This window comes from Taudactylus pleione, unplaced genomic scaffold (genome assembly GCF_031769625.1).
Source record: "Taudactylus pleione unplaced genomic scaffold, aTauple2 ptg000615l, whole genome shotgun sequence".
Taxonomy (NCBI): domain Eukaryota; kingdom Metazoa; phylum Chordata; class Amphibia; order Anura; family Myobatrachidae; genus Taudactylus; species Taudactylus pleione.
In genome coordinates this window covers 4,923,936-4,951,599 of record NW_028285017.1, presented here as the reverse complement: position 1 = coordinate 4,951,599, position 27,664 = coordinate 4,923,936, and the positions used below count along the sequence as shown (strand labels likewise).

The 27,664-nt window shown below is 40.8% G+C and overlaps 1 protein-coding gene across 2 annotated transcripts in view; it reads right to left on the bottom strand.

Moving 5' to 3' along the window:
- Positions 1-27,664, bottom strand: part of MAGI3 (membrane associated guanylate kinase, WW and PDZ domain containing 3) — a 378,672-nt gene that overhangs the window by 174,220 nt on the left and 176,788 nt on the right. For both annotated transcript variants that reach the window (XM_088454430.1, XM_088454431.1), the window contains exon 2: positions 19,780-19,896. In XM_088454430.1, the coding sequence (XP_088310556.1) occupies positions 19,780-19,896 (117 nt within the window). The remainder of the gene's footprint in view (positions 1-19,779; positions 19,897-27,664) is intronic.

Here is a 27,664-nt window from a genome sequence, read left to right as displayed (position 1 = left end):
GGTCAACACTGCAAATATTGACTCTCTGCACAAACCTAATGTAATTGTCAATAAAAGCCTTTGATACTTATGAAATGCTTGTAATTTTACTTCAGTATACCATAGTAACACCTGACAAAAAGGTCTAAAAACACTGAAGCAGAAAACTTTGTGAAAACCAATACTTGTGTCATTCTCAAAGCTTTTGGCCATGGCTGTAAATATACACATATACACACACACACACACTTACGAAACCTGGTGTGATGTCCATCCGTCTCCCCTTTTACAATCCTGCATTTGATCCTGGGACCTGTATATGACCTCCATGCTGCTCTCCCTCACGGATTAATGCATTACAGATTTCCTTTAATGCTAATAGTGGTCATACATAAGTGGTAGTCATACATAAAAAGCCTCTTATTTGTTTTCAGGTCCCCTGTAACTTCCATTATGCTGAAGCTTTTACATCCTAGTAAGATATATCTGGGTACAGCAGCATGACTTTCTGCTTACTTACTGTACCAATTGTTCTGCTGATATGTCAGCGCTCACATCACAACTGGGCGGATACTTGAATTTGCCCATCAAGTTGAGATGTCAATCACCGCCGGGTCCATGCAGCAAGAGTACGAGCGGTCAGCGGGTCGCTCGTCCACACAGCCAGACATGCTGATATATAATAATAATTTTATTTATATAGTGCTTTTCTCTCATAGGACTCAAAGTCGCTTTACAAACATCAGAAAACATGGTACATTGTACAAGGATTTGGTGTTGCAAAAAAAAACAAACAAAAAAAAAAAAAACAGTAGAAATCCACACCGAGATAATTAAAATCAACTGAAATCTAGAGAGCACAATAAGCATATTGCAGGGTTGGTGCACACATTTTGGGAAATAACTTCTATGGGTTAAATATTCCACCCACAAAAGTACCAAATGAGGCAGCCATTTTGGGCGCACTACGTAGGATTACCAAGGGTGGAATAAGTTACGCCCAGAAAACACAAAATGGGTGGTGGCAGTGTCCTGATGCTAGGAGTACGGTCCCACCATAATAGTCAGGTCCATGTATTTTTCATCCCATCCACGAGTGTACCAGGTGAGGCAGCCATGGTGGGCACACTACGAAAGTTGCACTGTGGGAGATAAGCCATACAAGAATCCAAGGCATATATGGGAAAACTGACACGTGTGGCAGTATGCTATACCCTGTATGAATAGATCCACATAAAGTAGATCCTGCCCATATCTACAAGATATATCGGTATCGGCTGTGCTGCAGGGCAGATGCGATATCTGTGAACGACGTAATTCACAGACATTCGTCTGTACACACCCACCGATGCACTACAGACATACAGTATCGCCTGTCCATTTGAACGGGTGATATATCTGTCAGTGTTTACCCAACTTAATCTGGACTACATTCGCCAACTGCAAAACAACCTGCTGGCTGAAATAGCAGTGATATAACAGGCCAATATCAAACTAAAAATGTTGCAACATGTTTTAAGATACCTAATTGTCACAATAGTAACACTTGTTTCACAGAAATAAAGCCGCTCTCATTATCAGAGACAGACAAGGTTACAGCTCAGACACAATTAACACATTATCAGCATTTATACAGCAACTGACAGGAAAGGATGAATTCAGGACACTTGCAGTCAGTCTCTGCCAACAAAGGGCAGGACAAAATTGGGCACATCTTGGGCATCAATAAATGATAAATATTGCAAGCTAGCTTTCTAGACATAGCCAAGATAATTATGAGCACCTTTTAAATTTTTTTTTTTATTGTTTTTGCACTGACGCAAACTCATACCATTGACATTTTGATTTCGATACCATATACAGATGTGTCCTTTCAATATGCCAAGCGTGAGTGGGCCGCCAGGTACCGTGCAACTCTGCTAGTGTTGGGTGCCTTTTTGTTGCAGAAAATGCATCTAAGTCGCAATGCAATGCAACTAGTACGCACCAGGAGACTGCACTGATTTATTTCATATGCAACACTTGGATTTCTGTGTGCAAAGGGAACTTGGTGTGGAAAAAAGCTGCTGCCGCTGCATCATAGCAATTTGCATACTGATCGAGAGACTCCATTGCACACATATAAACAAGTGTTGCATACGTGAACGTGCATAAACCCGGTATTTTAGTCAGTGTAAAGGATCAATCCGGGTATAGTGACCCGGGGATCCGACGGGCTAGCTTGCAATGTTGAGCACGGGTCGTTAACGTGTCACCCTGCAATGTAAACGGCGCGACCCAAGTCACGCAGCATGCCACCCAATTTGCCGGCTTCAGTGGCGCTTGGAGATGAATGGAGCAGCGCACCCCACCCGCCCCCCCCTTCCTCTGGTCTGCTGTGGAGTACGGTAAGAGGGTTGCGGAGGGAGAGAAGCGCTGCTCAACTGCGCCGGAGAGCCGTGTCAGTGCTGACTCGGGTCCGGTGTGTGAATGGTGTGGTGTATAAGGGGGTCTTGGAACCTGGTTTGGAACAGTGTTCCAAATCTCGAGTCAGACCCGGGACTTTGGTGTAAAAGCGGTATTACACGCATTTTCGTAATAAAAAAAATGTCAAAAAGACGCCTGGCGCTAGCAGAGTCTCAAAGGACCAGCACACCGAGTGGTGCTGTTTGGCGTGACTGCAGCAAAGTGAGTGAGGACACATCTGTAGTCCATGGCAAATAAAATTGAGGGGGTTATTAATTACAAAAGTGCAAACATTTGTAAAATGCTAACAAAACAGAACAACATCTTGCACTGTCTAAGTTATTCAAGATCGATCAAAGTGTACGGCTTTGTGCATATATATACATATATATATATATATATATATATATATATATATATATATAAAATTTATTTTGCAGCATTTCTTACTTTCCAGAGGAAACCACACTGTGTTGATATAGTTTGTGGTGGTTCGCTAGTAATTGCTCTGTGTATGCACAAGTTTATATGTGTAAGTTTCAATCTACTGTATAACTAAAACTTTGCATCACATAGCATACAGATGTGTCCACATACATCCATCTTCATGTCGTACCTAATAGCTCCATCTGGCACACCACAGACTGACATTAAGGCACGCAATGCACTCCGCCTCACACTTTTTCACCAAATGTGTGTCATATTCGCATCACTAATGTGAGAAATTCATGGGTACCTTGAACACTGGAGCTGGCAATACATGCAGCTGCTGTGTGGAACTCAGTAGGTAACCTGGCAGAAAGGCAAATGATTTAGGACCAATACAAGTGAGATGTGTCACACAGCTTTGTACTTAATCAGTAATATTATACCAATTTCTCAACAACAAATATACGCATACTAACCCTAAATTCCTAGGATAGGAAGGATAACTGTTAGGGAAGCCAATCCCATGATTTAGTCTCAAAAAGTTTGATTTTTATATGGTACTAGGAGCAGCAATCCCGGGATGTCGGGATTAGTTAAACCACAGACATGGCATCCTCTACAGCAGTGAGGCCAGTCACAGCTAACTTGTTATAGCACAGGCAGCACTGGGCTCTTTCAGGCGGCTCAGATGCATCCCAGGCCATGACCTATAAACTGCAATGTGGCGTCATAGGTCACACAGCCACACGCCATTAGTTCATCCCACACCGTGCACTGTCTGCACAGAGAGACTTGGTAGACAGTCAGAGTAGTGAAATGACACAGACAGCTGAGGGAGGGACTGTGAGTTGGAGCTCCACTGCAGTGTGACGCATGCAAGTGGCTGAGCCTGAGAGTGAAACAGTGAGAGTCTGACAGGTAAGGGCAGGGGCAAGGTAAATCTACTGTGAGGGGCTGGGACAATGACAATGAAGGTGATTTATATTTTTTCCTGTGGAGGCCAATGTGTCTATTTTTGTTTTCCTGTGGAGGCCAATGTGTCTATTTTTGTTTTCCTGTGGAGGCCAATGTGTGTGGGTTTTTTTTTCAGTGTACAATTCAATCAAGGGAATACCGGAATTGAGATTTTTTTTTCATTTCCGAATCCCAGGATTACAAAAATGGGGTGGGATTGGCTTCCCTAAAATGCGTATGACTTATGAGGGCACATCTGTAGCTATACGTATTTTACTGATAATGATCTCTATGGGCCGATTTCAACTAGCACCGTTAATTTAACAGGGATGAAAAAGGGTGGTTAGGGCTCTAACGCCTAGTGCAATTCAATTCCAGGCACTTTTTCACCAAAGACCCTTTTTAACGCTCTGAATATTAACATGTTAATGGGCGTTAACATATAGAATCCATGACATTTTCACTGACCTATGTGTTAAAAGGGTAGCAGCACCAGGATACAGGCTATTTATCATGGATATCTTTTGGAGCCAGCTCACGCTTGGGAAAATATCCCCGTTAACTGCAGCCGGCATTCGAGTCTAATAGAATAGTAGCAAGGGATCAATTAGCCTTCGGTAAATTACCATGGATAATTAAATTCCCCCCTATATCTTTTACTCAATATTAAAGTGATTTATATGCTTGCTTATTATGTCTTAACACTAAGTGAATAATTGAGCCATGACCCATACACACACTGTGGAAATCGCCACATGAGAAGACATTTATTGATTTTTCTAAAATTCTACATCTACTATTATATTTTACAAATATGGGCTACATCAATCTATACACAAGGCCTGTGGCACCATTAGGCAGAATTAGGCAGCTGCCTAAGGGCGCTGGCAACTGGAGGGCACCGTTCGCCATCCTATTATGTTAGTGAGTAGTGACAGACCCCTGCCGCGGCACTTGTAACGCCAGACTACAGCCGATGCACTTGAAAATCCAGTAAGGACAGACCTCCTGTCACTACTGTATACAGTCCTAGCAGTAACCGCGGACCCTGTGTACAATCCGCTCTGTCATCAAAGTAAAAGGGGGCTACTTTGAGGAATCTAAAATATAAAACATATTTTGGTTTGTTTACAACATAATTCCATGTGTGTGTGTGTGTATATATATATATATATATATATATATATATATATGTGTGTGTGTGTATATATATATATATATATATATATATACACACATACATACACACAGTACCACAGTTATATATATATATTTACATAATGACCCTCATTTTGAATACCACTACCTTATTGTGTGTGTGTGTGTGTGTGTGTGTGTGTGTGTGTGTGTGTGTGTGTGTGTGTGTGGTTGCGTAGCTTTGCCTAGGGTGCCTGTGAACGTCGCACCGGCCCTGTCTGTACAGAAAGGCAGTTGGAGCAGCTCTTACATTGCTTTTAATTACGTTTTCTCGATTTACATCTTTGTGGAACTGTATTTTTTTTATGCATTTGTTGGAGTTCAAAGTCACTAATGTGGGCATATTATCAGCAACAGGACTCTTATCATTCCGGAAAGTACGTGATTTACTGTATGTATAATGCCTGCTTACTTGCTCCCCCTACTGGCATCTTAACAAAATATATTTTAGCAATGGAATATCTTTATAATATTGTATATTTGCTATATAGATCATTTACTTTTTACATGCAGTAAAACCGTGGCAAACATTTTATAAAGGCATTTGTATGATATATTATACAGTATATGACTAATATAGTGTACAATTAGTAAAACAGTCTTAAAAGATAGTTTGGGAACAGCTACAAATAAAGGGCAAACACTTCATCAGCAATTAGACAGCACCAAAAATTACTTTCCCCTCTTCGGTTAAGCTGGTGGTCAGGGAGTCTTTATTTTAGCTGCTAAATCAATTAGACATAAACGTGCAGTGGACTGTGAAGATAAATATTCCCTTTATACATCTGTGCCCCTCATACACAATCATAAGACTGCACTGCTGCAATGCAGCTATATTATAAACATCCTGTTACGGTTTGCTAAGCAGATCTTTAATATTATAATGACTGTTCTGGCCATATTTATCTGTGACAGATCTCTGAGCAGTGACCCTTCACTACAACACATTGTGAACTGAAGATAAAAGACTTCTCTAATTAGTCTCCCCAGGATTTATTTAGCTAAATAATGGCCATGCTTGTTACAAACAGGAATAAAGGGATTTTATGTGTACCTAAATGGGATTCCAATAAGCGAAGACAGACAGCAGATGTGCTGGTCAGAGACTGATTTAAGTTAAATTCAATACTGGCTTTACTGGATTAGGGGGAGATGTATCAAACATTGGAGAGAAATAAAGTACCAATCAGCTTCTAACTGCCATTTTACAGGCTGTGTTTGAAAAATGACAGTTAGAAGATGATTGGTTGGTACTTGATCTCTCTACATGGATTGACACATCTCCCCCATAGTCCTACATAAGTGTTTTTTTTTTTTTTTAAGTTGTGCTAGTTTCTGTGAAAACCAAAGTCATTTAATAGAATCACAATGTGATTTAATTCAGCTTGTGATCTTTTTGATCTTGATTTACAGCTATGTAAGAATTGATAGCCAATAACTCTGAAGGAAACACTGTAAATGGAGAAGATAATAAAACTACCAAAACTAAATGGAGCGGTACAATACAAAGAGTCCCTATTACATAAAATACAGCAGCATAGGACAAGTACCATTATTACAAAGGTAGCGACATACTATATATAGGAAAGACTGGTGTTGGCTCTTTGGTCACATTAAAATGATTTGCAAGACAACTTGCACTTAATTGAATCGAGCCCAAAGAGATGCATCAACATCTTTAAACATCAATGAACTGAAAAATGTAAGATAGATTAAGATAAAATCCCCAACATACGATGGTAAATACCAATAAACCCAGGGCCGGTTCTATGGTTACGCGTGGTACGCGGCCGCGTAAGGCGCCACATAGTGAAGGGCGCCGCGGCCATGCAGATTTATCAGAGGCTTACGGACGGAGTTCGGTCAGCGCTACACAGTGCCAAACACACAACCGCCAATGCCGGCAGCTGTGTGTTTGTTTCAGCAGCTGATAAGAGTCTGTCAGACTCTCATCGGCTGCTGCTGCTCCTACTGCGGGAGCCATCTTCCGGCTCCCGCAGTGGGTAATGGGAGAGACTTCATGATGTCACGAAGTCTCTCCCATAATGCAAAGCGGCCCTGGAGAATGGTCGGGAGTAGCTGATAGCGGCGGCGGGAGCAGGAGCGGGGGTTCAGGTAAGTGTTTTTTTTTTTTTTAATTATTCCGTGCGTCTCTACTGGGGGGGGGGGGCTACAAGGGGGGATTACTACTGGGGGCACTTGAAGGGGGGATTACTACTGGGGGCACTAGAAGGGAGGATTACTATTGGGGGCACTTGAAGGGGGGATTACTATTGGGGGCACTTGAAGGGGGGATTACTAATGGGGGCACTAGAAGGGAGGATTATTACTGGGGGAACTTGAAGGGGGGATTACGACTGGTGGCACTAGAAGGGAGGATTACTACTGGGTGCACTTGAAGGGAGGATTACTACTGAGGGCACTTGAAGGGAGGATTACTACTGAGGGCACTTGAAGGGGGGATTACTACTGAGGGCACTTGAAGGGAGGATTACTACTGAGGGCACTTGAAGGGGGGCTACTACTGGGGGCACTTGAAGGGGGGCTACTACTGGGGGCACTTGAAGGGGGGGCTACTACTGGGGGCACTTGAAGGGGGGCTACTACTGGGGGCACTTGAAGGGAGGATTACTACTGGGGGGGACTACTACCGGGGGCACTACATGGGGGGGGGAACCTCCACTGGGGGCACAACAATGGGGGGGACTACTAGGGGCACTACAAGAGGGGGATTACTACTAGGAGCACTGCATAGGGGGACTACTACTGGGGGCACTAAATAAGCTTACTAATGGGAGCACAAGGGGCACTGCACGGGGGGACCACTACCGCTGGCACTGCATAGGGGGGCGCCAAAAAACCTACTCGCTTACCAAGAAATTTGGACTAGGGCCGGCCCTGGATAAACCCATACAGACAACGTGCACAATACTTCAAGTCACTGCTGCTGGGGCGTTTTAAGAGGAGAGGGCCCGTGTGCAAACTCAGTGCGGGCCCCCTCCTCTCTCTAGTGATGCCGCGGTGGCTTAGTGCCAGAATCTACCGTGCATGCGCAGGAATACGGGAAAATGGCGCTCGTGCTGGTTTCCCGGGGACATCACTGATGCGCATGCCGCCGCCATTTTCCCAATGATTTTTGCTGCTCTGCAGCGCCAGCCCGGCGCTGCAGAGCAGCAGTCTGAAAACAACGGACGGGTCAGTATAAAGACTAAATGGGTGCAGGGTATGCGGTGTGGGACCCCCTGGATCCAGGGGCCTGTGTGCACCGCACACCCTACACCCATTATATGTAGAACCTGCATTGCTGCTTAAAGGTTGTATATAATTTTTTTTCCCAAATTACTTTTTCCTTTGTTTCTTTTTGTTAAATAATGGCTTACAATTTTTTGTAATGTTTTATTTATTACATGACATTAGACTTTAAAAAATTTTTAAAACATTTTATTATGATACGATTATTGTTAATTATATCCGGACATGTAGAAAAGCATTTGGAAGAGGATTGTATACGGTCTTTTTCACAAGATTTCATAAAATCTGGTGCTGGCATTTTTCAACTAATTGTATAAAGGATTCGCCCAAAGAGACAGGCATATAAATTCTTAGATTATTAGACAATTATTGTTCTGCACTCATAAATGCTGTATAACGCCACACTATTTTTACTTCATCAATGAAATATGCATAGGAAGCAGCATTTTAAAAGAGTTTCCAGGGACAATTTGCTGCCAGGTCTATGCATCCAGCACTATAATCCCCACTATTCATATTTACTGAATTTAAGTATAACACATTATTCCTTTCTAAATACTCTTAATATTAATTCAAGTGGATAGAAGTATGTTATAAATTACCTATGCTTCCAATTTTATCTTGTAACAAACGTACTAATAAACAAAAACTCAGGATTTATTTTATTTTAAAGAGAAAATGTCTATATGGATTAGAATTTCTGTCATTCAGCACAATAATCCCTACAGGACATATATCTCTCGCTAATTCACTATGGTCACGGAGGCAACAGTCATTTTTCACACAGGCTAAAAGTGAATATATTAACAGCGCAAGATTTATGCTGCCAGCATAAAGAAAAAAAAAAAGAAGGGATGAGGAGGAACGAACATGTTATAAATGATGAAATGTGCCTTGGGGATCAATAGAAACAAGTAACAAATCTGAAATTAAAAAAAAGCACATCAGATTGACAGTGGTTGGGGCTTTTAAATAAATTGAGATTCAACTGAACTGTTGTCGAAGCCGGATAATTGGCTGAGACAGAATCGGTTTAAAATTAAATCTGCATGATGCCATCTTGCGAATGGCATTGAGACACCATTTTGTGACTGGCCGCCCTGCGCCATTTTAGCGAATCTCACACATTATAAGTACATACGGCGATGCTATTATTTAGTGTTGTGCGATTCCCACGCAATAGAAAGATGTTACAATTCCTCATTGAATAAATACAGACAGTCACTAAAACATATAAAATGATCAACCCTGCAAAACACGTACCATGGTGTACTCCACAAACACATAGTCGCACAATGCTAACTAGCGTCTTTTCTCAATACCCCAATACTTACACACTGCATACTTACATAAAAAGGTTCCCTAGCATTGAAGTGTAATATTCAAGGTTTATTCAGTATTAGTAATGTTGTGAAATAAATGTTATTTGATATCTAAGGTTTAGTACATGGTAAGCAGACCGTGTTTGGTGTCAATCTAAACCACTGTGTCTTTGCAGATTTCCGGTATCATCGGTGAGGCGATCGCAACATGTGTCTGCAAACTATGGATCATATAGAGTTAAACAATAAAATGTACTCTGTAATTTAGCAAGCTTAGATTTATTATGCAGCGGGAAAATCGGGAAAATGGACACAAAGAGCTGTTGGAGGCTGGATTGTGACCATACGAACTGACCTATGAACTATACTGTAACAGAAGAGCCAGGAAGAAGAACCAATGGAATCATGCCAACCTGTTCTATTGTATTGCCTATCTCTGTAAGGGTATATATGTGGGCTCTCTGAAACTGGATCTCAGTCTTCTTGCTTTGCTGTTGACGGAGGTTTAATCTTTGATGCCGGGATCTGGATCCAGAGCGCATGCGTATGTAACGACTGTACCTTGGGTCTGTAGAATTTATTTGCGCTAATTGTATTTAGACCACAGCGAGTAACTATCAGTTTTTATGTTGAATAATAACTTTTTGTGCTCTGGAACCACAATCAAAGTCTGAAAGCAATTATTTCTTGTGTGACTCATAACGCTAAACAGCGACAATTTTTAGAGTGTATAGGTAGGTAGGAATCGATACTGTGTTCAGCACAACACAGTACAACAGTTCTTCTTTACTCCCACTCATGTAGAAATGAGCAGGTTCGCTTTCCTAGAAACCGAACCCACCCGAGCTTACCGATTACAAGTGAATGCGAGGAACGGCTCGGGTTTTTCTGCCAGGCTTGGATTCCAAAACGAGGCAAAACTTTATCTTCTCGGCGTCGGATCTTGCATGTTTTGGATTCGATATAAGTGCCTCCCGCGGTAATTCGGGTGCCATTTCGCAGTGGACGCTGGATGGAGAGCACAGTGCATGCACAAAGCTCCTCCATACAGGACAGTAAACAGCAGTATATAAATATATTTTATACTGTTTACTGTTTTTTTTACTGTTGCACACACACAGCCCCCAGGTTTTGGCATAATCATGGCCATGGCTTGATTTTTGGGGCGTGGGTCCCCTGGATTGCTTTGGTTGGGCTGCTTCAGGGCATTGCATTATAAACACATTTTGCCTTTCTTGCACTTTTAGCACCTTTATTGTTTGTTTAATATATATATATGTATTATTTTCACATCTTTATTTTTCACCTTACTGTATGCAGCAGTAGCTGCTCTTATTTATCACCTTTCCTCATTAAGATGATGCCCTGGGGTGGCTCAGCTGGGTCTGTTTGGGGGTGTCCTGCGTTCTGGATTTCAACCCCAGTATGTTAGGGACCTAGCCTCAGAGGGTACCTGGGCGTGGTGGGTAGGCCCATAACCATGGCCATGATTATGCCAAAACCTCTCTTCATTTATTACAAAATTAAATTGCAAAAAGTATTATATTATATATAATTAGTAATGTTGGAGTTGTGCACTTGTAATTCTTCTTTTTGTGAATGCTCACTAGGTGTCGTGCCAATGTGTTAATAATAAGTGTATTGTGAGTGTGAAGTAGTCGTCATTTGTTAATTAACAAAAAGCAAGCAAATTATGGAGCATATTTAGTATAATTTAGTAACATGCACAAGATAATTTAATAGATTATTCACAACAGTCAACAGAAATGTTTGAAAGCTTATAGATCATGGATCAGAAGAAAAGCTCTCTGCTTGTGGACTAGATTTAGGTAAAAAATATGGTATTATCCCTCAAACTTAGACTCTCTGGTGCACCTTCATAAATGTACAATAGAGGTGTGTTACCCAATGAGGGGGGAGGAGAAGGGGACAGCATCGCCCGCAGATCAGCCTCCTATTTGTTAAAATAAGGTAGGAAGATTTGCAGTTTTGCTTCTATTTGAACCCTTTACAAGGAATCCTTGGCTATTACCATTGTATTATTTTATGGCTTTAAATTTAATTTTCTTAATCAATTAATCAATTATAATTAATCAATAAATAAATCAATTAATTAATGCACCACTTTCAACCAGTTTGGGTGCTTATTTTTTAATAGCATCTCCTACTTCTCTTTTTTTTTTTTTTAATAGTAGTAATTAATTAATTGATCCAGAGGTTCCCAATCACGGTCCTCAAGGCTCCCCAACAGTTCATGTTTTAGAGATCTCCATGGTTGAGCACAGGTGACTTAATTAGTACCTCGGTCAATTTGAATTAACCACCTGTACTTAACCATGGATACCACAATCTGAACTGTTGGGGAGCCTTGAGGAAAATGCTTGGGAACCTCTGGATTAATCATTATTTTATCAAACAATCACTCTTCCACTACATACCCCACCTCCATTTCCCTGTACTGCCCTCGGGCCTCTGATCTAGTTATTGATTAATGAAAACATTCTATAGCATCGTATTAAACTGCCACTCTGTTTCCTAGATGTACCATGTTTGAAGGTGAACTGTCACATGTTTGTGCTGCCCACTGCTGTCGCTTAGCCAGCTAGCTTGCTGTAACCTTTTGGACTAACCTGGATGAAAACAATATTCTAAGCTTTGAGATGGTTAAAATTAACTGGAATGTTATTGAGGTTAATAATACTGTAGTCGCAAAATAGGCAAAACAAAAATATGAAGATGAAGCCAGAATTAAAACCAAAACACGGGGATCCGAGGACATATCTATTCATATATTAAAGGCTATTCAGAAAGCAGTGTACTTTCGGACTATATTTAATGGCTTTCAATCTCTTACACGACTTTAAACAGTCCAGCTTTTATTTATTAATTCAACCAACTTTAATTAATCAACATAACAGCTTCAATACTAATATGTGTGGCACTAAAGTGCTATCTCTAACATTGGCAGGACCTGCCTCACGTCATTGTGCACTTTCTTATAGCTTGTGCTTAGCTTTACAAGCTACAATGTGCAACATTACATAAAAGAAGGCAAATCATTATACTAATGAAAATGAGTGGTTCAAAAAAAACAGCCTCATATTTGTCACTGTTTGAAAAATCTGATCATGTACTAACTCTGTGAGAAAATCAGCTTAAGCACTTTTGAAAGAGAACTTTAGAGGTAATCAGGAAATGTCATTCACACTTCTACTGATTTCTAGATTATGCTATGAGCTATAGGCTTGATACTGGTTCTTTTATTTCAGATATTATTTAAAGGTGAAAAGCAGAATATAGTCAATTTAACATTACAGCTCATACATAAGCTTGCAGAAATCATATTTAGATAAAGGAGTTTTTAGTCATGCAAATGGTTAATCAAATACAGCAGCGTCACATAATGCATGTTTCCGACAAAATTACTAATTAATCAGTAATGGAAATGTAAGTTTTTCATGCGGGGTTGGTTCTATAGACTGATGTCCAAAGAATGGATTGCCCTCCAAACGTCTGATGTTAATGAGGTTTCCTCTTTTTCTCAAGAAACGAAAGTAGCTTTTATTAGGTGCGATTTGTTTATGATGAAACGTAGTCTGTCCTCACACATAAGGGGTGACCCTCACCTTCTGTCACCTGTAAGGAGGTTGTTACTTCACTTTATGGAAAATCAGTTTCTGGCTATACTATACTATACCATGGCCCATATTCAATTTGGAGCGAAAAGCAGTACTCTGCTAAACTTTTTCGCCGATGACGTTATTTTCGCCGATTACACTTATCCCCATATTCAATTTGTCCGACTTTTTGCCAGTGCAAAAAGTCAATGCATCAGACGCGGCTGAAAAGTATCACCAATGAATAGGCGGCGAGAAAAAGTGCAGAATTGGGGTTTTCGGGTGCAGACAAAAATTAGTAAAAGTACCTTAGGATACCCCAAAAAAGTACTTTCATTTTGGGGGCAAAAAAAAAACAAAGTTGGGGGACAAAGTTCTAAACTAGCGAAATAGACTCAGGGGGGTCCCCAAGTATGCCACAGGTGCTTTTTGATTGCAGGTAGCTGCGGCAGGTGATTATTTCATGTTTTTTACAACTTCATATTAGCAACTTTAAAATATGCTTACACCCATTTTCATGTACCCCAAATTTGATGGAACTAATTATTTTGCAAAAAAAAAAAAACTTCCTAAATGCTATTCACCACCTTCTAAAAAACAGCACCTATTGAGACTGTTTAAAGACCTCACATACCTTTAGCAGGGCTATTCTGGGGTACCCATAGTGAACCCCCATGTCAGAGCATTTTTTGGGGGGTGTCAGGCTGATTTCCTCAAAAATGACAGGACTTTTTGCCGATTTTGTTTTCGCCAGGTCCCGTTTTCGCCGATTTGGAATTGAGGGCCTGATAGTGAGTGACAGCACGCCCCCTTTGGTGGGCTTGCCGGGGCATGGCTGCCCAGACGGAGGTGTTCCCATGGGAACGCCTACAGTCTGCGGCCGGCCCCACTGACATCTCCAGTGATGTCAGTGGGAGTGCTTTTGGCTCTGATAGAGCCAAAAGCACTCCTGGGCTTGCGGCAGCGAGACCCTACCGCAAGGGTCTCGTAGCAAGCCCGATGGTCGCGATGGTCTTGACCATCGCGACCATCATTTTGGCCGCTCGCTATAGCTGTGGGTGGTCACCCACAGCTATGCGAGCGGCCAGGAGGTCGCTCCAAAAGGTAGGAGGGACGGCCCTGATTCAGAGAGAGCGCTCTGTCAGAGCGAGCGGCTCTGAATCAGGGCCTGAATACGGGGATAAGCAGGGACGCGCATGATACGTTGGGTAGATCTGGAACATGCTCTCCTCCAGGAATTTCCCCTTCCTGACCTTTTATGGATACCCCATAGACTGCGACCACAATTCCCCTTATTCCCTAAAACAATCTTGGATACTTTAAAGGTTTGGGATTATAATCTCCCGGCCCATTTTGATTTTACCCTGCCTACCAGAAATGTTTCCCTTCAGGCGTTGAGCAGGGTTTTACCTAGTCTTAATATGTCCTACTGGATGACTTTGGGTATTGTGTCATTAGCAGACTTTTTTCCTCGTCCTCTATTCTATTGTATTTAGACCTCTGCACTAAGTATCCATTGGGACCCCCAGCCTGGTTTTACTATCACCAACTTACACATTGGTATGCTTTGATGAACACCGGCCCTACCGTATTCCAGACTCCACCACACCAAATTCGGAGTAAATTTAATAACCCCTCCTCTAGTGGGGCTATATCTTTTTGGTATTCCCTATCATCTCCCATAGCTCTGACAGTTAAGTCCCCTGCTCAACTTCGGTGGGAGGCAGATCTTCAACGTACCTTCACCTTCTCACAATGGGAGACTATTTATCTCTCTACCTTCTCTACATCTAAATGTACTAATCACATTGAAATGTATGTAAAACCCTCTAGATTACACAAAATCTGGCCTACAGTCTCAAAGTTCTGTTGGCGTCTCTGTCACTCTGAAGGCTCTATTTTCCATGCCTTCTGGGATTGCCTTTTATTATGCCCCTTCTGGGAAGAAGTATTCATTCTTATTAAAGATGTCCTAGGTCTCACTTTAACTATAGATCCCTCCCTCGCTCTTCTCCACTGGTATCCAATCTCTGTTCCCAAATTTAACCGGTATGTTCTTGGCCACATTCTGATACCTTCCAAAGCCACTATAGCTCAGCATTGGAAGTCCCCCTTCCCCTCCCCCATTTGCCAAAGTTATAACTAAAACACAATCCCATTTTGAAATGGAGACGAGGGAGGTTGATTACTCTACGGCTACTTCATCCCCTATTGTGAAATGGTATCCTTGGCATCTGCATGTTACAGATGGAGGAGTGGCGCCCCTGTCCCTGTCCTCTCCAATCCCTCAAAGTGCCTCTCCTTTTGATCTGAATGAGATTCCACAGGGGGACCAAAACATTTAATTTAATTATCTATTCTTGTAATTGTGGTTTTTTAGTTTTTGTTTAATGTCTTTGAATGTACTGTCGCCTCCCTATAATTTATTTTATGTATGTTTCCCTTTTTTCTGTACCCCCATAGATATTTTGCATTATACTCAATAAAAATTTATTGATGAAAAAAAAAAAAGAACATCAAAGTATTGGATTTAAGCAAGTCTGCATAGACACATACACAGGTGTGATTGGTATATTGAACCAGAAGCTCCTGTGATCTATATCAATAAACCCTTGTACAGCTATAGACCACACAAGGCAAAAGGAAGACGATTGTAATAAGTGGACAGTTGTCCTAAAGTGAACAACCCCATATAGAGCTTGAACTTTGCCTTTTTGTTACTCGTTCTATTTTACTACATTGCTCGAACTAAGATTTCATCTCTCCTGGCCAGTCACTGTGAAGTCAACAAAAGCTTAACAACCACTGAGATGTCAGTTTGCACTTTGCAGTCACACACCATCCTAGCATCTTTTCAGAGCACATTGGCCCAGGGCTAGAGTTAAAAATAAAAAGAGGTGACTTGGAAGAAAATATTTAATTTTAAATATATATTATCCAGAGGCAAGCACTCAAGAGGGGATGGGATTGGATGTGCCTGGATTCTACTAGTACACCAGATATATTGAATATATATTGAATATAATGGGTTTTTTTGCATTTATTTTAATTATATATATATTTTTTTTATTAATTCAAATGTAATTCACAACTGTCACACTTTACATATCTTTAACAAAAGAGTGAAAATATGGGTGGAAAATACCAATAATTTGAAATAAACAAATGTAATGCAGGCAAATATTAGTCATCCATCATTCACAGGCTATTTATATATAATAGAAATTATTTTCTGATCCCTTCCCAGACTTAGCAAATATCTAGTACTCAGTCATTGCCATCAACTACTTCAATTAAGTCTTGCCATTGCTGTGGATCAAATATATGAATACATTGTCCCCATTCATATCTGACTCATTCCAGATCATTTGCTTATATCAAACTGTACCAACTCTAAAAGTGCTGATTTCAACTCGGCCACTGTGGGAGGTCTGTTTGGTAACCATTGCACTTCGTTAAGTAAGAATGCTTTAAAAACTAGGAGTCCCACCGAAAGCACCTAGCCAAGGGCTGGTGTCACGGTGCTGCAGAGGGGTGATGGAGCAGCAGTGCAGACATCCAAAGGACTGTCTCGCGATGCTGCTCAGTAGTAAAATAAATTAAAATAACCGTAAATAATAAAAATAAGCTTGGGCTGCTTAATAGCAGTCCCACTGTAAAAATGGTGATCCAGCTCCTGCTGGACACCAACGAAATTGAGTTGCCCTCAGGCTGTGGGCGGGATATAGGGGGAAGGACTGAAGCATCCTGGGATTGAAAAGCTTTGCTGTTGGTGTCCGGTCCGCCAAGTCCCACCTACACCCGATTGTCTCCCCTGTGGAGCCCTATGGACCCTTAAGAAGAAATATATATTAATAAAGTGTGATACTCTATTCCAAAAGTTCTTCAATATAAATGCAGATTAGTGCCTGATTCAGTTTGGGTCGCAGGTCTGCGTTCACACACACTCGGCCGATGTTTGCATTCTGCGTAAGTGTATGCACAGCAGTGCGTGTGCGCGAACCAGCCGCTGCGATTGCGAACACAGCGAATACACAGAGACACAAGGAAATGAGTGACAGTACTGTTTTGGGGTGGTGGTCAAAGTAATGCAGGCGTATCTGTGCGTTTGAACGCTGTGACAGGCAGGGACAAATGCAGGATTTTTATCGGGGGGTTTATACACACACATACTGTGTGTATACAGTGGCGTAACTACCGGGGGCCGTTGCTTCGCCACTTCAGAGGCCAGCGGTCCCAGTGATGTCATGATGTCACACGCGAAGTGAGGAGCCTGCTCGGCTGCGCCTCCTGGATCAAGTTAAATCCAGTCAGCGTGGAAGCCTGAGTGACTAGCACATGGATTCAGGCAAGTACTTGGGGGGGGGGGGGGGGCACAACAACAGGGGCACTACTTTAAGGGGCACAACTACAGGGGAACTGCATATGGGCACAGCTACAGAGGGCCCTATATAAGGGGCATTGCATAAGGGGCACTGCTACAGGGGGCACTGTTACAAGGGGCATTGCATGTGAGGTAGTATTTTTTGGAACGGAACCAAATCCAACAATGAAGATATAAATATAACCGTTACTCTGTAATCAATCAAAACAAAATCAATAGAATGCGAAAGGAAAAAGTAAGTTACTTAAAAGACTGTGTGCCTTGAAATTATTTATAGTTTAATAGAACAACAATTATAGCCTATGTTCAACGGTAATTTTCATTCCGTGTAGGCTTTGTAATTCTCAGTTGTATACTTTATGTCATTCCTAATGTATATATTCTCTATCTATAAGAGAATTTGCACTGCAAGGGAATTGTGGTCCCTTACAATTACAAAGATCATAGTATAGAACCTGCAGGTCTGAGTCATAACTATTGTTACAAAGATTAGTTTGTATCAAGATGATCCTGCAGTTACAATAAAACCACATAATATTCTCTTGCTCTACAGTTCTGTTGACTTATCAATTGGTTTGGACTTTAATTCTATAATGTCTTATGTCAGCCAAGTCAAATTCATATCCTCCCTGGGGCCACGCTAGGGCACATAAGTTGGATTCCTAGACAGGGGGTGTGATCAGGTGGTGTGCCCAGGGCAGTGGGCAAAACCACAAAAGGGTTATAGGAAATTTGTTTTTCAGATTTCAAGCTATTTTCTTACCATTCTAATAAAGAGCCACCCCTTTATATGCTAGTCAAGAACCTCCTCATGTTCCTATATAATTATCAGAGCCCCTAATGCCCATATATTTTAGTCCAGAGCATCCTCATGCCCCTATATATGCCTCAGAACCCCTCATGCCACATTATATGCCAGACCCCCCCATTTTTCCTTAGGTCTGCCTAGAGGCCCCCTCTTGTCTTTATTCCCCTCATGTCCTTTTATCTGCCAAGAGGACCCCTCTTGTCCTTATGTCCGTCAAGGGGCCCCTTTTGTCCTTATGTCTGCCCGGAAGCACACTCTTGCCCTTGTGCTAGCCCAAATCCCCCCTTGCCCTTATGTCTGCCAAGAGGACCCATTTTGTCATTATTTCTGCCTGGAGGCCCCCTCTTGTCCTTATCGCCATCATGCCCTTATGTCTGGCCAGATCTTACTCATGCTTTTATGTCTGCCAAGAGGACCCTTTTTGTTCATATGTCTGCCAAGAGTCCCCCTTTTGTACTTATGTCTGCCCAGAGGCCCACTCTTGCCCTTGTGTGTTATCAGAGGCCCACTCTTGGCCTTATGTGCGACCAGAGGCCCACTCTTGGCCTTATGTTTGCCCAGATTCCCCCCATGCCCTAATGTCTGCCCAGATCTTCCACATGCCCTTATGTCTACCAAGAGGCCCCATCGTGCCATTATGTCTGCCCAGAGCTGCCTCATGCCTCCATCGCTGGCACAAATGGCTGGTAGGAACATTCAAAAGGGGTGGGCCGCAGAGCTGACTGGAGGAGAAATGCCACAGAGGACACAGTGATGTCATCAGCACTGCACCATGGGATTTTCTAGACACTGCTGGACCCGTATTAGCAATCCTCCAGATAGCTCTGCTGATTCCCAGATTGTCCAGAGGAATCAACTTTTATATGCCACTACTACATGCAGCAAAAATCATCTCAGATGTTTGAGTATTGATGTACACTTCTCAATATAGGAGTTAATCCTTACAAAGTATAATAAGATATATATTTCTTATAAATGAACTGATATTTTTTTAGTTTTGCTTTAAATGAGAACATGAAGATTTCTGTAGTGAATATGTTCAGAGAAGGTTGTTGGGACTATAGTAGGTTTTAACCCTTTGAGTTATATGTTGTTCACTTTTATTAATGATTGTTTATACATATAGATTGTAGTAACACATCTATATAGGAATTCTCATGTGGAGGAGTAATAGCATGATGAAGGTTGAACATACTATCACTGCCCCACAAGAAAATTCCTATATAGATGTAAGGAAAAACCATAGCAAGGTAGCCACGCTGGTACTTTGCAGTCTAGTCCCAAATTGAACATAATAGCTCTTATTTTAATTATCTGGATATTTTAGAATTTGACTTAATATAATACCCAATAATACAAGCAATGGTTGGTTCACATTCTAAAAATACTTACAAGGTATTGTTCTCAAATACAGGTTATCTCTGATCACTTGCTGTAGCTTATGGTCTATAGATCCCTTCTGAAACTGTAGGCTCAGATAGTGGCGCAAGTCCTTGTTGATGACTTTACCTGCAATCACAAAGAGACACACGCTGATCATTGGAAAGTCTACGGCTCAATGATTTATTTATTTTATTTAATTACAGTTTTCTTTAGTTTAACCAAGCAAACACTTGCTATTTGCAGAACCTAGATTATAATGCAGGATATTCAAAACGCACTCCCTACACATTGATAATAACAATAACATAAAATGAACGGGATTACATTTCTTGTTTATGTTACCAGTTTGTTGCACTGCAGTCTGGATTTATAACTGTAATAACGTAGTTCCCACTTACATAAAGACATTCAAATAAACAAAATACAAAGCACTGTGCAGAATATTGTACATCCATATGTTTTACTAAGGATAAATACAATTTGAAGTTACTTTATTTAAAATAAGGTTAGCTGTGATTACCACTTAAAACTATGTGCCAGCAAAGGGCCAATGTGCCGTTTCTAATATCGCAGTGAATATTATCTTTTATTTATTTACCAGAAGTGTTCCATAGCCCCCGATCAAGGTGAATGCATTTATTAACAACAAATGTTACATACATATGGTCACCATAACAGATGTACTGTAGTAGTGTGGTAAAATAGGATAAACGTAGTTACATGAATGGGCAAATTAAACAGAGTATAAGCGGATATAGCTATAGATTTGTATATACTGTATTTCCATCTATTTGGCTTCAATCATGGAAAATGAAACATTCATAGTTCTGGAAGATGACTACAGGGTCACTGTTAGGACCAGTTGCTAAATCTTGCATTCAAAGTAGTGAAGTTACAAGGGCAGGCGAGCAGTTGATCTTAAGCTGGGTACACACTTAGCGATGTGTACCCAGACGATATGTGGGCCCAACATATTGTACCAAGGGGTACACATTGAGCGATGTAATGAATGAAGGAACAAACGCTCATATCGTCCTTCCTTCATCTGCAACGGCGCCACATGCGATAGATATCGTCCGGACAGTCCACACACAATGGAAGAACATATCTGGCTGACATCATCCTAGTGTGTACCCAGCTTTAAGAAGCTTTTCAAATTATTAAACTTCAACAGAAACATGAAAAGGACAATAGGCTACAGGCAGAAGTCAGCAGCGGTATCCACCCGGTCCTTTCCATTCAGATGATGTTTGGCTACTCCTCAGTTTCAGATTATTTTACTTAATTGACTTGGTCTTAAATAATTGGCATAATAGGTGTTTTAGATTAAATGATTAACCTTAGGTTGACTCCTAAAAATTCCTGAGTAGAGAAATATCTAAATATAAATATATATTTCTATATCTAAATAAATGAGTTAGGCTGCGATTTCTGGGCACAGGCTACAAATTAGACATTTCTGTTTGTATCCATTTACAGCATTAATATGGCAATGCAGCTGTTATACTGGGCAGTCTGCATAGTCTATACCAGTGATTAGCAACCAGACACACCTCAGGGCCACTTTAGGTGTCCATCTAACCTTCAAAAAGACTGCACTTTTGTCTTAAGCTCAGTAAGAAGTTAAATAAATGTGACACGAATAATCAAAAAGACAGACATCTGTAATAATGTACAAGCAGGCATTTTAAATAATACGTTACATTGTCAGCGGCTGTTACACTAACGTATCATTTTGTATTCAGATACAGCAACAGTCACACACAGAATAAAGGCATGCCGCATATCATATTAATCAGCAGAAGTTGCTTGTGCATCCTATTCGCCACACTGTGCAAATAAGATGCATTTTAAAATAAAAAGTCACACAAAAAGACGCTCAGCGCTACTGAGTCATGTTATGGAGCGACTAGAAGGGCTGTTTAACGCACAAGGAAGTAAGGTCCTGTAAGTCACCTGTGGTCAAACTGGTTACAATAAACCTAATAATCTAAATTATGGACTAGTATTGGGATATTAAATATTTCTTTTCTGTTCAATGATTTTCTAAAGAACTATTTGGAGATATGCCTCTGATGCAAATCTGGAACTTATGGCTTCTCGCTTTTTGATAAATGTTAAATGGGTTAAGAACACAAAAAGGATGCCACACTGTACTTCGGTGTGCGTGCACTTTAACAAAGCCATTTGCTGTAAAGTTCATATTCACCTATAACCCTCCTATTGCACAGGCTAGAAAATCCCCTGTATCACAGACTTGGATTTAGCTAATGCGCACAGGCAGTGAATGTGTTAGCTGCACTTTGCAGAACGGCTAAAATCAACCAAAAGAACCAGAAAATCAGCTGCTCTGTGTGATAAAGTCAGGGCAAACAATATTGTTAAATGCCAGGCAATCTCTAGATAAGCACAAAGCAGCAGGGCTGTAGGTTACTCCACGATTTTTACTTTAGCCTAATTTAATCATTTCATGCTCCCCTTATATGTGCCGTCACCCTGCTCCTCTCTTTAGAGATTAAATGCAAGAACTGCCTATTGTATAAAAGAGCCTCAAAAGGTTTGCGGTGAATACATCTCAGCCCAGGCATTGTATCTGGACCTATTTCTAGAGCGCAGGCCTCCCATGGGCTCCACTTGACGGATCATGTTAAACAAGTGAACATTTGACAAACATCCCGATAGCTCAAATATTGCTGTGTCTTTTGATTTTAGTCATGAATTAAAATCTGAAAAGAATATGAAGGAACTTGCTTTATTCTAGAAGACCTTGGCCTAATATACTGTAGGAAAAGTGCACAGTATGCAAATGTATCACATAACTGGAAAATAAATATACTGCTATTCACCTATACACTCTCCCATAGAGGAGAATGCAGCTTTGCAGCATGGTTTATTAGAATATAATCAGTAGCCTTATCCCAGTTTATCACCTATTTATATGGGTTGGGTATGAAATGCTGGCAGTCGGGATCCCGGGTCAAATTCTTGACGCCGGCATCCTGACAGAGTTAGGATACAGACACCTGCCGGAAGGCATCCTAACCCTCCCCACTAGTGCCTAAACGTAACCTCCCCCTCCCCACACCCTAAACCGTAGTGCCTAACCCAACCCTATCCTTAGTGCCTAATCCTAATGCAAACCACCCCCTAACCACGCTACTTCCCTTCGGGATTCCGGCGGTCAGGATGCCAGCGCCGGGATTCTGACAGGTGTCGGGATTTTGGCGCCGGCATTTAGAGTACCGGAATCCCAGCAGTCAGGATTATAACGGCATCACATTTAGATGGTGTTTAAAGAGACCATATAAATAGGATACAATGTTTAAAATCACCTTTAACATGATGTGTTAAATACAGACCAGACGATTGCAGATGCAAAGGTAGTGGAGAAAAACAGGAGTATATGATCTCCTGGTTGAATCCAGTAATGTTGAAAAGGAACTACAGGAATCACTTAACGTTGGCAGAGATGCTTAAGCTGGGTACACACTTCGATATATCTGCAGATCAAGGGATCTGCAGCTATATCTGCAGATGATGGTTGTTCATACACACTGAACAACCATCATCTGTCTTCTGACCGCGGGTCTCGCCCCCGTTCCCAGGCCTCTGCAGCAAGTGTACAGGCGGTCGGCAGATACATTGGGCATCGGATGTGCAGCAGAGTCGACGCGATACGTCTGTGAACGACCTCGTTAAGAGACATCGCTGGTACATACTGGCCGACGGGCACCCGATATATTGGCCGATCATTGATCGGCCAATATATGTACCCAGAATTAGTGTGTAACGTCAACAAAACCCATATGAACTACTTAATGGCAGGATGTCAAACTTATTTTATTTAATTATGATTTATGCAATCTTCTAAAACAAATAAGAAAAAATAAGCAAAGAGACCAGGAAGAAAAATAAATAAATCAACTCCGCCCTCCATTATCTTAGTTCTCTTCTAATAATTGGAGGACCAGAGACAGTTCCCCAGTGTCTCTGGCCGCATCATGTTCCAGTTGGTGAGCACCAAGTCCAGGTCAGCATGATGGGGTAAGCATTAGACTCTGGTCATCTGTGCCTGTTTTCCAAGGATTGGGATGGTGAGTGCCAGGGAGAAGCTTTAGTGTTCTACCTCACTGAGTGTTCCTGAGAAGACGGTGGAACGGAGACAGTGATGTGGTCTCACTGCCTAACTCCTATGGAAAGAACTCAGAAAGGACAAGAGCTAATCATTCAGGGACAATAAACGTTGGTCACACACAGATATCAATACGAGTGATACCCATGTGTGTCCAAGATAAAAAGTGACCATGTTACTCAATGCTTGGGGTGAGCAAAAGAAGTGGCTAAATATTTAGTTTAAATATTCACTCTAAATAGGTGTTATATACGTATCTGATCAGACAAATCTATCTTACAGAAAAACTGAATTTAACATAAATAGAGCTATAATGTTCAATTGTAAATTATGTTACTCCTGTCCTATGTGCAACACCAAGAAATACCTGACAGGCATCACAATTATCCAGTTAATGACTCACATTGTACAGTGCACACAGATTCTACTTTATGAACAGTTGTTTCATAATATAGAACATCCAAATACCACCATGTGTTATTATAAAGTTTGTTCCACCCAGAAACAAAATATATCCGTAGCAGGCACATACCTAGGTGTTCCGTTTCATGTGACTTGCCAAACTGTGACACAGAGGTATCATTGTTTAGATGCAGAATTGGCTTGGTCGCATGTTTACAAGATACTTGGTCAGGATGCCTCATTTGACATCCATGTCCAACAAATTACCAAGAAAGCTTTTTTCAGCAGCAGGTACAGATCAATGCCCGATTTGAAAAGATGCCTAAAAAGTACATGGGAATGAACAGTGGGCAACGAAGCTACACAGTACACTACATTTAACTTTGATGTAAAAGTAAAACTGGTATAGTAAAACTGCAATAAAATGAAATTCTCATTGGATCAACTGTAATATTCTGACTTTCTTTAAAAGCTCCCTAACCTCAAATACTTTATTTACTTAATTGTGCTTAGTTCAAATGAATGAATATACTAAATTTAGTTTAATGCTTTCTCTATATACATTCTATTAAGAACTTCAAGTTTTATTTTCTACCTTCCCTTTGCCTGCGGGTTGCATATGAAAAGTCGACAATGATTTGGTCAACACCAAAATGTCGACATGAAAAAGGGTCGACAGTACAGAAGATCAAGCAGGTTCAAAAGGTCAACATAGAAATGGTCGACACATAAATAGCCAACACATGTTTAGGGTTAGGCACTTAAAGGAGGGTTAGGGTTAGGCGAGAGGTTCCCAAATGCAGTCCTCAAGGCTCCCCAACAGTTCAGGTTTTAGTGACATCCATGGTTGAGCACAGGTGGTTAAATCAAATTGCTTGAGGTACTAACTAAGTCACCTGTGCTCAACCATGGATTTCTCTAAAACCTGAACTGCAGGGGAGCCTTGAGGACCACGTTTGGGAACCTCTGGGTTAGGCACTTACCCTCGGGGTAAGGGACGGTTAGGGTTAGGCACCAAGGGGAGGGTTAGGGTAAAGATTAGAGTTAGAAAATAGAAAAATGTGTAGACCATTTCCATGCCGAGCTTTTGAACCTCTTGACCTTCTACACGGTCGACCTTTTGCCATGTCAACATTTTAGTGACGACCTATTCATTGTTGACCTTTTGTATCACGCCCTTGCCTGCATAGTCATTCTCCAGCTCATTCAGTATGGCAAGGTCAATGATGTCACACACCAACTTTAAATAATGTTGCAATATCTTTACAGATTCTAGGAAGAGCCCGGCAATGGCATTTTACATACAATATAGAGTGAAATTGACAAACTTTGGTTCTGTGCCATTAAATAATATTATTCGAAAAAACAAACTGAAGCCCCAACGATTAGGTCTGAATCAGATTGCCAGAAGTATTGCAAAGCACAGACCTTCAGAAATCTCCAATATAGATGGATAAGACCCTAGAGGGAAATGTGCTTCTTGTATTAAGTGCTGGATGGTGTCATTTATATTAATTTGAGAGGACATGTTACTCTATTTGAAAAATAAACAGCTTTATGCAGAAAGAGCTTAATACAGCAAAAAAAGATGAAATGAGTGTTTTGATCTTAAGACTCTTAAGATAGCTCCCATGACAATAACAAATGCCTTAAAAAAACAAGTTTGCCTGAACATTACGTGTTCCATATAGCTATACGGCATCAAACTGTAATGTGCTTTGTTAAAACAGTGCACAAGATGACAAAACACTATCTCAAGAGATTCTCCAAGTTATTAAAGTGCTTTCATTTAGAAACTGCTGAAACAAAATAGCATAAGAAAGTCTTACAAGTACAACTGAAAGTAACAAACTTAGAATGCAATTGGCTTCCGTAGAAGATGGATTTATTTATCAAAGGAAATCTAAAGTTCTCCATGGTGCCCAGAAAAAAAGATTTGGCCTATAGCATATATTCTCATCAAACAAAACGTTTACTGCAGGCTAATGAAGTATGATGGGACATAGTCACCCACTGGGATGCTAACGAGTACTCCTCACTGTTTTAGATAGTTGGCTGTGAATGCAATAAAACACCAAATATAGAGTACTGTAATAGATGTAAATACATTTAGACAAAATTCATATAATTGCCCTAGATAGCCAAGCAGCAATGCTCAGTGCAGTAAATGTCACACAAGTAGAACCAATGAATTGAGCATGAACAAGCATAGGCACAGAGCAAATTCACTGAAAGATCGGCACTGTGTGGGAAATGTTACATGTTTGTCAGAGCCCTTAGATTTTCTTTGGCACTTTTCTAACTGAAATATCATGCATGTATACACACACACACACACACACATTCCAGTAATGGCATAACAAATGACCTAATAATATTTGACAGGGACATTCTTTTTCAATTTAGGAATCAGTGCTGATTGGTTGGTACTTTACGTCTCTCCACTCTATCTCTGTCCAATATTTGATAAATCTCCCCTAATGTATCCAAAGTCCTGTTCATACACGGGAAGGACCTCTTACCAGACACGCATTTCGCCGACCAATTGGCTTCTTCACATTGCCCCATCCCTATTTATAACATACTTTGTTGGGCCGATCTTATAATTCTATTTTGTAGGTCAGTTCCTTGGCCACAAAACTGGAGCTTTTATTAATCAAATACCATTTCCTACAAATTAGTTTTATATTTGCCTGGTCTTTATAAGAGTATTTCATATATTATATAAATAAAAATTCTATTTTATCTTATATCATTGTTTTAAAACCATACTACAAAGAGTGACCCACAAAAAAAAAAAATATTCCCTCTTTATCTTCTTTGCCACAAGTCCTAAAGGTTCCCATGATTCCATTGGCCCAGCATACAGCTTGTAACTTTGAAGCAGAACTGAGGAGTAACGTATACTGCACACTAAGTGAAGTTTTACACTGCAATCTGCTCTCTCTGAGGCTAGCTTCCTCCATTCAGCCTGACCAGAACTGGTGAGGTATGAAAGCCCAGAAGAGAATATAGTACTGCCTGCATATGGGCTTCAGAGCAAAGTTAAGCAAATGCCATGCTATGCACATTAAAAAACAGGATGTTGGCTTTCTTTTGCATTACTGTATAAATATAATTGTTACCTCTTATTGTTAACCATAACTTCATCATGCTGACTATAACACACTTATGAAGGCATCACAATTCCATTGGAAATAATCTTAATAAAGTCAAACACACATGGAAAAAAAATACATGTAAATCTTCATAATTGCATTTCACTGTTTACATTGTGCTCCCACTGGGATAAATAAAAAAATAAAAAAACACTACACAATGTGCATGTTTACATGTTAAATTGCAAATATGTATGTAGTC